Here is a 12,980-nt window from a genome sequence, read left to right on the forward strand (position 1 = left end):
ATCCAAGCACCCAATACTTCTACCACAGTAAGACATCATAATCCATCGAATGGTATTTGAGAAACACTGTCAAATGCAGCATGCTGGATGCCAGATAATGATCGCCAACATCAGGGAAAGGTTCTGGATTATTGGGATTATTGGTATCAAGAGATTAGTACGGAACATAGTGAGGAAATGTGTAATTTGTAGACGATATCAAAGAAAACCAGTGGAACCCCCTTCTGCACCATTACCGAAAGACCGCGTTAAATGTGCAGCGGCATTTGAAGTGACTGGCATTGATATGGCAGGTCCCTTATACCTGAGCTCGGGAGATAAGGTATTGATTGTACTATTCACGTGCGCTGTCTACCGAGCAGTGCACCTTGAGCTTGCCAGGTTCCTATCCACAGAATGCTTCATGATGGCCTTGAGAAGATTTATTGCCAGACGAGGAAGAGTACAGGTCATATGCACTGACAACGGCACCAACTTTGTAGGTGCGAGCAGCAGCCTGAAACAACTGAATTGGCAGGATATAATTGCTATGTCCTGCATACAGAAAATCAAGTGGATCTTCAACCCTCCGGCCGCACCATGGTGGGGGGGATGGTGGGATAGATTAATCCGCATGGTAAAAGAACTCCTGCGAAGAATCCTAGGCAGAAAGGTTGTAAGTTTTGAAGAGTTGGAAACCATACTGTGTGACTGTGAAGCCACATTAAACTCTAGACCATTGACCTTCATAGAAGACACGGCAGAGACACTGAACCCATTGACTCCAGCTATGTTTGTGCAAGGTCTACCAAGAAATGATGTCGTAGACTTGGATGAAATGGATTCCCGCAGCCTGAACAGAAGGCTGAGATATCTTCAGAAGATCCGAGATGACTTCCGTCAGCGTTTCCGCAATGAATATTTGGCCATGCTGGTCCATCAGAGGGTGCAGAAGCCGGGAACTCTACAGGTGGGAGAGATTGTGCTGATCGAGTCAGATGGGGTGAAGAAATTCAACTGGCCCCTCGGTCTGGTGTTAGAAACCTACCCAGGAGCAGATGGCAACGTAAGAGTGGCAAGAGTAAGGACTGCTCATGGTGAAAGGATTAGGCCACTTCAGCGGCTTTATCCTTTGGAGGTGTGTGCAACAATGAAGCCACTGCTTGTGGAACCTGATTCTTCATTGAACGTCCAGCCAAAAGATTCCGAGGTGTCTGAGGTTGGAGGGAAGATATGTACAACTACAAGATCGGGGCGTTGTGTGAAAATACCTGACAGACTGAACTTGTGAGGAAACTGGAAAAGGTTGCAATTTTGTGTCTTTTAAAATTGCAAGGTGGGAGGATGTATATAATCTCTGTGAAAAAAATGAAATGGCGGCATGTGTGTGTAATTGTGTCTCATGTTAAGGAATCTGTAATTTAAGTGCAATAAACGTGTGCAGAATCATAGTTTAATATCAGTGCGTTCTTGTAATGTGTATTCAATTTTCCATACTGCAATAATTACTAACTCTCTTACACTGTTCGTTCAAACTCGGCAGAAATACTTCTGGGATGATCCGGCACAGAACACCTGCGGTCCGGACTGCATCACAAAAAGCTACCCTATCAACAATTGCGAGTTATCCCGGTAGGTTCACATCCTATCTACAGTTATTAAGAGAAGTCCACTTGAAATAACCCGCGAACATTCTGTTTACACTTTCCTTAAAGGCATTGAGGAGCTCTTTCAGCGCTTTCCTAGGATTTATTGGCTCACGTTTCCGTACGAGAACTGGTGATATACACTCGTAGTCACTGGGAGAGCTCGCAGCACAGGGAAATAGAGATTCTCGCGAGAGTAAATATCTGCGGCGTCAGTCTCGAGAGTCTCTAGCCCATCGCTACATCTGAGTGTCGGCAGCGTTTTGGTCGAATCGAACTTATGCATTTCGCTTCTTGGCTTGAACGACAGATCGTGCCCTATCGTCTATCCACCCCGACCAAGCCGCTTCCTAGTAAATCACTCGTTCATTCTCACGATATATTCCAGAGAAGATTACGTTGATAATTTTCTACTTTACGAAGAAGCAAGGCCGAACTAATTCGAGTCGCAACGCCTACATTACGCGCGTTTCCTAACAGAAGACTGCCGATATAACGTGTGTTCCAAATGCAGAGGCTATTTTGAACGCTGTTAACACACGGACACTTTCACGACAGACCAACATCGACACATCATCTGCTCAATACCTCTCACCCGTACCATCCGAAGTTACATCAACACGGATGTAATTTCAAGATTCGTTACATTTTCAATGTGTATTACACAGCCTGATCTAGTGATGGGCAGTGTGAGACGAGGTCTCGAGATTTCTCGAGACTAGCGCAGGCACTATTTCTCGCGAGAAATTTCGAGAGATCTCGAGAGCATTGTGCGGCGAGCAGTGTGTCGTAGGCTTACAGGTAGTGGAAGTTAAATGTTGTTTGTGTCGAGTATGCGAATAGCCAGCCACGGACCTTCTCCATTTCGTAAATACGTGTCAACAAGCGACTAGGGCGTTCATTTCTATCCAGGTCTATTTTGACGCAGTATTCTGGCATTGTATGCACTGGTAGGTACACGAATGAGTGATTTAAGTACAGAACCTGACGGGCTACTGTAAGTACACGTACCTGGATACTAGAGGCGTGCGTTATTCGAACTCGAGACGGAGTAAGATGCGCCTTGCTGCATATGCAACCACCATTATGCGTCAATGGAATGTGTAATCTAAAATACTTCTGTTTGCTTCATTTCTTTCGACAGGTAGGTGTACATCAGACCCCGAATTCAATAACATGACCACTGCTTGTGTTTACCGATATTTTGGTGACGAAGGAAATAATTCATTACAATGTTATAGAAATGAAATGTCGTATGGCTTTTAGTGCCGGGACATCCCAGAACGGGTTCGGCTCGCCAGGTTCTATGTGACACCCGTAGACGACCTGCGCGTCATGATGAGAATGAAATGATGGAGACAACACATACACCCAGCCCCCGTGCCATTAGAATTAACCAATTAAGGTTAAAATCCCCGACCCCGCAGGGAATCGAACCCGGGACCCTCTGAACCGAAGGCCAGTACGCTGATCGTTCAGCCAACGAGTCTGACACAATGTTATAGAGTATTCGCGTCATAATTAGGTACTTCGATATATGACGGTGCAAAGTGAAATTGTGTCTAGTTGTACGCGACAACTCGAGGACGATGTCCGAAAGGCAACGTAAGTCGTGGATGTCGGTTATTTTTAAGAGATGTCATGTAGCACAGCCCACTGTGTTTCTAATTCAAAATAAGTAAAATACATCGGCAGAAATACTTCTGGGATGATCCGGCGCTTAAAAACGCATAAGATCAATGAAAGGGAATCGTCTCAGAACACCTCCGGCCCGGTCAGAATCACAAGAAGCTACCCTGCCGACAACGATTGTGAGGCATCCAGGTAGGTTTACATCCTAATAACAGGTATTAACAAATTATACGGGTTTTTGCAGCTAAGAACTCCACCTGACATAACTCGTGAACAGTTTAAGATATTGGCATTCTGTCTTCACTTTCGTTAATGGTACTAAGGAGCTCATAGTTCAACATGCAGTGCTTTCCTAAGCTTTTGACAAAATTTATCGTCACACACGTTTCCATACGAGAACTGATAACTATCAAGCTTACACTCTTAGTTACTGGGACGTCGCACAGGTCGCAGCACTCGAGAATCGGTCTCGAGAGCGTTGGCTATCACCCCTGCTGAAAGAATTGGAGCAAAGTCGGGCATTTTAGATTACACGTTTCACTCATGCGTAATGGGGGTTGCATATGTAGCAAAGCACATCTTCCCCGTCTCAAGTTTGAATAATGCACGCCGCTAGTATTCAAGTAGGTGTACATCCTATCTACAGTTATTCACAAATTATGCAGGGTTATTCAGATAAGATGTCCACCCCGGAACATTTTAAGATACTGGCATTCTGTTTTCACGTTCGTTAATGGTATTAAGGGGTTCATAGTGGAACATGCAGTACTTTTCCTGGCTTTTGACAAAATGTATTGGCTCACACGTAGTGATGGGCAGTCTGGGACGAGGTCTCGAGATTTCTCGGGATTTCTCGAGACTAGCACAGGCACTATTTCTCGCGAGAAATTTCGAGAGATCTCGAGAGCGCTGTCCCCGCATTGTGCGGCGAGCAGCGTGTCGTAGGCCTAGAGGTAGTTGGAGCTGAATGCTGTTTGTGCCGAGTATGCGAATAGCCAACCACGGGCTTTCTCAACTTCGTAAATACGTGTCAACAAGCGACTAGGGCGTTCACTTCTACCGAGGTCTATTTTGACGCAGTATAACGTAATTATAAAGGATACGCATTCTGACATTGTATGCACTGGTAGGTACACGAATGAGTGGTTAAAGTACAGAACCTGACGGCAGCTGTAGGTACACGTACCTGCATGCTAGAGGCGTGCATTATTCGAACTCGAGACGAGGCAAGATGCGCCTTGCTGCATATGCAACCACCATTACGCATGAGTGAAATGTGTAATCTAAAATGCTTCAGTTTGCTCCAGTTCTTTCGACAGGTGTACATCGTTATCAGACCCCGAATTCAATAACATATGACCACTGCTTGTGTTTACCGATATTTTGGTAACGAAGGAAATAATTCCTTACAATGTTATAGAGTATTCGCGTCATAATTAGGTACTTCGACATATGACGGTGTCATGTGAAATTGCCTATAGTTGTACGCGACAACTTTAAGACTAAGTCCGAAACGCAACGTTTGCTTATTCAAAAGAAGTAAATTACATCGGCGGAAATACTTCTGGGATGATCCGTCAGTTAAACGCATATCAGTGAAGAGGAATCGTTACAGAACACCTCCGGCCCGATCTGAATCACAATAAGCTACCCTGCCGACAACGATTGTAAGGCATCCAGGTAGGTTTACATCCTAGTAACAAGTAAAAAATTACAGGTTATTCAGCTAAGAAGTCCACCTGACATAACTCGTGAACAGTTTAAGATACTGGCATTCTGTATTCACTTTCGTTAATGGTATTAAGGAGCTCATAGTTCAACATGCAGTGCTTTCCTAGGCTTTTGACAAAATGTATTGGCTCACACGTTTTCATATGAGAACGTTATTTCACGCAATAACTGCCCATGATATACTATCAAGTTTACACTCTTACTTACTGGTACGTCGCACAGGTTGCACTACAGCAGGATCGGTCTCGAGATTCTCGCGAGAGTCTCAAGATCTGTGACGTCAGTGTCGAGAGTCCTGTTATTTATAATACAAACCTGAAATTGTACGATTCCAGTTAACATCCTGCGTTCTCGCGCACGTTGTCTGCTGCACCGTGAACAGTTCACTTCTGTCGGGCGTCTCCAGCTGTAAGTGAACCGGTGGCCTGTCTTAATAGGGACCAGTTTATCCTGACCTCCCTAGGACTACTCTCTTCTGCTTAGTGTTAGAGGATAGTTGCCAGTTATATTTACCCTCACGATAATCTCCACCACGATCAGCTACGTACATTTCAAGGGATGAGGTTTAGGTCCTGGGACGTAAGAATTCATAGGCGAGATATAAAATATACGATATGACCACATTTGAAGGCATGTCTGGACCATGAAACAGATTTCTCGCCAGCATGTCATAGAACGTATCCTTGTTAGTGGTATATTCAAACACCTGGTCCCTTACTATTGCATATTTTAGGAATATTTGCTAGGGGGATTAGGAAAGAAACACACATGGATTAGGGTTTATCATTTAACATTCAAAGCATTCTTTTATATAGCAAAGAGTGAAGAAATTTATTTTAACAAACATATTACACTGCCTTTACGTATGTCATGAAGCACAATAAATTCTCCAATAGATTTCTTCAGTTTACAAAGCTCTTGCTTGTTACTGCACGAGTCAGTGTAAGCACTATTTAAATAGTTCAAAATCAAAAGATCAACTTTCAAGGTTTGAAAGCAAGTTTCTTGTGTTATGTCTTGCTTCCAGAATTTTAACATTGAGTTCTATGAATATTAAGAATAGTAACATTACGTTAATTAAATAAAATTTCTTGCAATAAATTAAAACATTTTCTAAACATTTCTACATTAAAATTTTTTTTCCGTTTTTTGGACCTGCCAAATCACTTCGCCACCAGTCCTCTTAAGACAAAAATTCTTTTATAGCAGGGTTACTTTTAGGAGCATAGGCAACTGCTTTATATCCGGCACGATTTAAGGTGCTCTTGTTCACGGCACCAGATTTCACTAGGTACATCACTACGTCGAGGTGGCCGGCTTCGCAAGCGAAATGCAGAGGCGTCCAGCCGTCCTTCGTGGTGCCAAATGTAGTCTTGTCACATTTCTCCCAGAGATATTTAACTACGTGCAAATGTCCGCGTTTAGCTGCGAAATGTACGGCACACATTCCTTTAGAGCCTTTGCCATGAATGCCGACGCCGGCAGTGCCCACTAGAAAGCGAATCACGTCCAAGAAGCCACCTTCTGCTGCTATGTGCAGAGCGGTTTCCGATAATGCTGTCTTTTCTGAAGGATTCATGTTTGCCTCCTTAACTAGGTACATGAGGACATCGCAGTGTCCACCGCAGGCTGCCCAGTGAAGAGCTGTTCGCCCTTTCAAGTTGTCTGTGGCTTTCACACAAGCTCGAGCTTCTTCTATGAGATATTGAACCAGAGACAAGTGACCAGTCTCGGAGGCCAAAAGGAGAGGAGTCTTGCGATCAGCAAATCTGTATTCCACGGATAATTTACCGGTCTGCAGTATGTGCCTTACACTAGACCAGTTTCCCTCACACACGGCTTTGTGAAAGTTTTCTGGAGTGGCATCGAGTTTGGTTGCCATCTGCACCTTCCTGTAGGAACCAGCACAGGCCGATGATGCTCCACATTTCATGAAGGCCCTCTCCGTCTGAATGTACAGTTTTTCCCTCTCTTGCAAGAGTTTCTCCTTCTCGATGAGCATGGCCTCCCTTTGGGTAACAAGTTCCATCTTCTTCTGAAGCAGTTTGTCTTTCAATCCTATTTCATTTTCAAATTTATAGACTTTGTCCTTATATTCCTGCAGTAATTTGTCCTTCACAGAAGGTGCTACCTCGTCGTTCTTAAGGTTCTTGAGGGCTTCCTCCAAGAGGCTACCACACAACTCGCAGTTGGCCTGAAAGATAAGAGGAGATTATGAGTGCAAGGCACAAGACAATGGTCAGTTTGCTCTGACCAATGATTGAAATTTAATTGGTGCCAGTTTAACTTCCCAGTGCACAGCTGAGCATACCCTAATCCCAAAACACACAGGTTATCCACTAATAGAAAGGTAGGATTATGTCAAATTATCAACAATATCGTAATCACATGATATTAAGGTCGAACTATTTTAATGAAAAGATTTTTTTCATTATACACGCAGTGCTATTTTCTCGCTATAGACCAACTTCTAAAATATGATTTTTTGTTAATCTTACGCTATCTCCGGTTTGTCTCACGTCAACTTTTATTTCCGAGTGCTTTGATGATTATGATGCTTGTTGAAAGGAGCCTAATATGTAGGTCATCGGCCTTTAATGCTACGAGGTGAGAAGAAATGCAATGTCACTTAAAATGCCAAGATTTACTATTTGCGTCTGATGAGGACTCGTGGCAGCTTGTAGGTAGGGCACGATAATACACTGTTAGCTACAAACAGTCGTGACGAGATGTCGTGCAGCTTCCAGGTAAGGCACGATAATACACTGTTAGCTACAAACATTAGTCGTGACGAGAAGTTTTGCAGCTTGCAGGTAGGGCACGATATTACACTCTCAGCTACAAACATTAGTCCTGACGAGATGTCTTGCAGCTTCCAGGTAAGGCACGATAATACACTGTTAGCTACAAACATTAGTCGTGACGAGAAGTTTTGCAGCTTGCAGGTAGGGCACGATATTACACTCTCAGCTACAAACATTAGTCCTGACGAGATGTCTTGCAGCTTGCAGGTAGGGCACGATACTACACTCAGCTACAAACATTAGTCCTGACGAGAAGTCTTGGCAGGTTGCAGGTAGGGCACGATACTACACTCTCAGCTACAAACATTAGTCCTGACAGACAATGTCAACTACATGTTCTAATTAAACGTTCATAACAATTGCTCTACCGCCTTGAAACTTCACGAGGTTACCTCAATTCGCATGATTCACGCATGTTCCTGTCAGCCCTGATACTTGAGATAGGCGCATGCCTACCCCTCGCACCACGCGACTTCTCGTGTATCCACTGGACAAAATTCAAAACATTGTAATGAAGAATGAATGTGAATTTAAAATAGTCAGGGGTCTAATTCACAATAGTGACGGTTAAAATAATTCCGAAATCCATCCACAGACGAATTCATAAAGTGAACGTAAAACAATCCGAGGATCCGACCCGCAACTAGCGGCTGCTAAAGCGGTCCAACATCTCTCACAATGATGTTGCCGCCAGACGGCTCGAGCACAGCCTCCAAGATTATAGACCGCACTGAATACATCATCCGTGTTAATGCTAAAAATAACAGGGACAAAATAAGTGGGGGGGGGGGTGTTCTGAATACCGATCTAGCAAAATATCGTTGCTGAAACAACTTTCATTCGTATATTGGGCATGATGTCGCCGACAAGAAAACTTGCGCCACCAAAACTGCTTCGCAAATGATTTGAAAAATATTCATGCTCCACAAATATTTTAGGTTGGGGGTGGGGGTAGAACATGTTTTCTCCACGGGGGCAGAACTGTTGTGTTTGTCATTTTGAGAGTTTTATTTCTTAGATTAGATTAGATTTATTTATCATCAACAGGTTATTTTCCCAATTAAAGATGATTCAATAAAACATAACATACAACAAATACACCTTAAGTGAATAACACTAATTTCCTACAATAATAACCAAGTTAAAACTAAATCTAGAGACCTTTTTATATGCATATTTACAAAACTTTAAATACAATAAATAAATAAAAAATAAATAAATAAATAAATAAATAAATCTAAATCTCAGATAATTGACATTATTAAATTACATCTAGTAACATTTACATATTTTACAGATAGGGCCTTACACTCCTGAGTTAATTAGGGCATGCCTAATTTTAGATGGGGGTGAGTGAAAAAGGTCCACTGATTCACCCACCTCATTCAGTGATGTTAGTGCCCTCACAAGCCATGAGTTAGCCCGCGCCACAGTTCTCACTTTAGGCAGATGAAAAATACCGTATACCTTTGCCTAGTATTGCGACGAGGAACATGTAATGGAATCAGATCCAGTATTGTTGAGCAATCCACTCTGTTCGTCAGACACTTATAAAGAAAGATGGCATTGGCACATCTGCGGCGTGAGTGCAATGTCCTCATGCTCATAGTCTCGTAATCGGACGAAGAGAGAGAAATACACAAACCCTTGTAGCTGATCCATTTCATGAACATTATTTGGATTCTTTCCAAGTTTTGTATTAAATACTGCTGTGAAGGCAACAGTATTCTAACGATGGCCTGATTAGAGTGCAAAACAAAGTTATTAGAGTTTTAGGAGAAACAAATTGGGCACAATTTCTTTTCAGAAAACCAAGTAATTTAAACCCTTTCCTAGAAATCTTGTTTAAATGTTTCTCGAAGGAAAGACCGTAGCAGTTTGAAAGTGTCACACCAAGATCATTTATTTCATTCACACGAGCTATTTGGTTATTGAGTAAATGGTAAGGGCAATTTACTGGTTCCAACTTGCGTGAAAATGTAATTGCGGTGCATTTTTAAGTATTCAAACCAAGCAGCCATTTTTTACACCAGTTACTTAGTAGGTTAAAGTCAGACTGTAACAACTTACAGTCCAACTCACTATTGACCACCTTAAAGATCTTTAGATCGTCAGCAGAGAGAAGGCAGTTACTGTGTTGTATAACTGATGTTATATCATTTATGAATATGATAAAGAAAAGAGGGCCCAGTGAAGAGCCTTGGGGGACACCTGAAATCTGTGGTACGGCTTTGACATAATACCATCAGCTTTTACTACGCAAACTCTATTAGTGAGATAGCTTCTAATCTACTCCAAAGCACTTCCTCCTATCCCATATGCTGACAATTTGGTGAGTAGAGCATCATGTTGAACTGAATCAAAGGCTTTGGAGAAGTCCGTATAAACAACATCCACTAGTTGTCTCCTATCCAGAGATTCTGATATGAAATTGATATACACCGCCATATTGGACACGCTAGAGCGTTTCTGTACAAAACCGTGCTGCGCTATATTAATATACTGTGAAACTGAACTGTACAATCTCTTATACACGATCTTCTGCGCCACCTTTGAAATTAGGGACAATAACACAACTGGCCTGTAGTTACCAAACACCATTTTGTCTCCTTTCTTGAACACTGGCATGACATAACCTTTCTTCCACTCACAAGGAAAATACCCTGACGAGAATGACACATTTATTATGATGCTAAGTGGCCTACATAGCTCAGATGCACATTCTTCAAAACCATAGCGGGTACGTCATGTGGACCACATGATTTGGAGGTATCCAAAGAAGCAAGAATTGAAGATACCTCTGTTGGAGAGGTCACTATATCACATACGGACGAAGTGGATAGATTACACTGTGCGGCAGGTGGGTGGTACTTTTGAAAGGTATCTGCAAAATTGTCCAAGATGCTCCTCTTGTCCTGTAGTTCTTTCCCGTCCTGAAGCATAGTAGATGGCAAGCAAGATGACCTCCGTTGTTTACAAAATTCCAGAAACACTTCGGGTTGGCAGCTAATTTTGATTCCATCAAAGATATAGTTTCTATATTTTTCCTGAGCTGAAGACGCTTAAATTCACCGCGTATGGTCAAAAATTGCACATAATCACTATTATGGCTCGTTTTTTTTAAACTTCCTTCTTGCCCTCTCCTTTTCTTTTAATTTATCTATTACCTCAGAGTCGTACCAGCATGGGTACTTCCGCGTGCTAACTATCCGGGACGGTACAGTGTCTTATTACAGCAGGAAGGAAGTCGTAGGAAAGGGTTAACGCCTCGTCGACGGAGGGGGAGTCCTCGATTAAATTCCAGGGACACAACGAATGGAGATCTCTCATTAGAGGAAAATCGGACATAGTCCATGCGAACATCAACTTCCTCTGCGGTACGGGGCGCATAACTCGCGGTAAAGAGTGAATTTTACAGCTCGATGTTCGGATGTAATTACCTTTTCCGTCTCAAAGCAGTCCAAGTGTTCACAGTATTGATCCGATATTAGAACAAGGTCCAGGAAGTTCTCGTTTCTTGTTGGAAAGTGACACATTTGCTTGAGTCCGAATTCACTAAGAAGTAAGAAGACATCCGCACATATTTGTTTTATAACGGGACCAGGATTCCAAGCCAAATGCCTGATAAAGTCTCCGCAAACTACAAGGATATCCTGCGGGTTTAAAACAGCTGTGACGTTAGCCAGTGTTGCTCGAAGATTACTCATCCTAACAGTCACTTCGTCCGGTGGCAGGTAGCAGCACACTACAAACACAAAGCTCCCTGATGTTGGGTTGGCCTTGACCACGAGACACTCCCAGTCTCCCGCCAGCTCTGGCCGGGAAACTGGCCTTAGAGCAGATTTCACAGCAATCATAATCCCTCCCCCTTTAACTTTGCTACTATGGACCTGCTGTCTGTCTTGACGAAACACACAGTAATCAGTAGACAACAGTTCATTATCACCAACAGAATCATTTAACCAACTTTCAACTATACAATCACTGAAAGAGAGGTTAAAGTCCGTCAAAGAATTACACATGCTCCCTACATTTTGGCAGAAGAAATTCATACCGCTGTCATGCTGGGGTCCTGGGTTCAGATGTATGTCGCCGGACAAAGCCAATAGAAGCACACAAATCGCTGAACCAGATATCTTTGGGCTAGAGTTAGTCTGTTGTTGTGACGTCACCAGATACATAGTTCCATTTAAAGCCAGCACGTGGGCTGAAGTACGAAGCTCCGAACCATTCACAAAAGCGTTTTCCCAACGGTTTTCATATTTCACGTCGAAGTCTAGCACATTCTCATCCCGGAGACTACATTTGAACACTACTAACAGACAAAGACACGGAGCGATACCGACACACGACTACTCCCGGACGCCATTCCAGTCCTGTTCTGTAGGAGAATAAAACCTTTCTGAAGCTTTCGGTTCTTGCAACAAAGACTTCGAAAGCGCTGATGTTCTCGTGAGCCATATTCCTACCATTAACGTTCCCTCTCGACCAGGCATTAGTTACACACTTCCGACGAACTAATTATCAGCCTGAAATGTTCGCGAGTTTCATTAGCACCGCCATTCGTCAGCGAGCATGCGCAGTGGTCAGGGTGCTGGCCTTTGGTCACAGGCGTCCGGGCTTCGATTCCCGACAGGGCCAGGAATTTCAACCATCATTGGTGAATTCCACTGGCAAGGGTGCTGGATGTTTTTTTCATTTCATCCTCATCACGACGCGCAGGTTGCTTAAGGGCGTATGCCATTCTGGTCTCCAAAACAGTTAATAGAGCTACCTCCTACGTGCGCCGAAATTGTTTTGGGAAACCTGCTGAGGTTCCCAGGTCTAATATTTCCCATAACCCTAAGTCTAAGCACTCCTCTTACGTTGGGTTCGCTGCTTCACCAGGTGCACAATCGCTGCCGTGGTCAGTGGTGCTAATTGACACGGGCTGTTCATGAAAACTGCGCTGAAGTTAAGGGACACGATGCACTGTTGCTCTGAGTGCGTTAGATCGTCAATACGAACATGTTAACTTTCTTTTCTGCCTACGCTTGTGTGTGGGGGCTGTAGAATAACACCCACGGTTCCACTGCCTGTCTAAATAGGCGACTAAAAGGGACCCCAGGTCCTCTTAACTTTGGAGCGAGAGTGGGCAACCACGGGACCCTCAGCTGAAATTTCGCATTTCTTCCACTTTCGCGAGGCT

General features: G+C 43.3%; 1 protein-coding gene across 1 annotated transcript in view; it reads right to left on the reverse strand.

Annotated features, from left to right (window-relative positions):
• Positions 1–5,790: 5,790 nt before the first annotated feature.
• The window catches only part of LOC136884180 (espin), a 28,093-nt gene continuing 20,903 nt past the window's right edge, over positions 5,791–12,980 (reverse strand). Inside the window, exon 3 of the mRNA XM_067156215.2 lies at positions 5,791–7,182. Within this exon, the coding sequence (XP_067012316.2) occupies positions 6,172–7,182 (1,011 nt within the window). The 3' untranslated portion in view covers positions 5,791–6,171. The remainder of the gene's footprint in view (positions 7,183–12,980) is intronic.

The sequence above is a fragment of the Anabrus simplex genome, chromosome 12 (assembly GCF_040414725.1).
Source record: "Anabrus simplex isolate iqAnaSimp1 chromosome 12, ASM4041472v1, whole genome shotgun sequence".
NCBI lineage: Eukaryota > Metazoa > Arthropoda > Insecta > Orthoptera > Tettigoniidae > Anabrus > Anabrus simplex.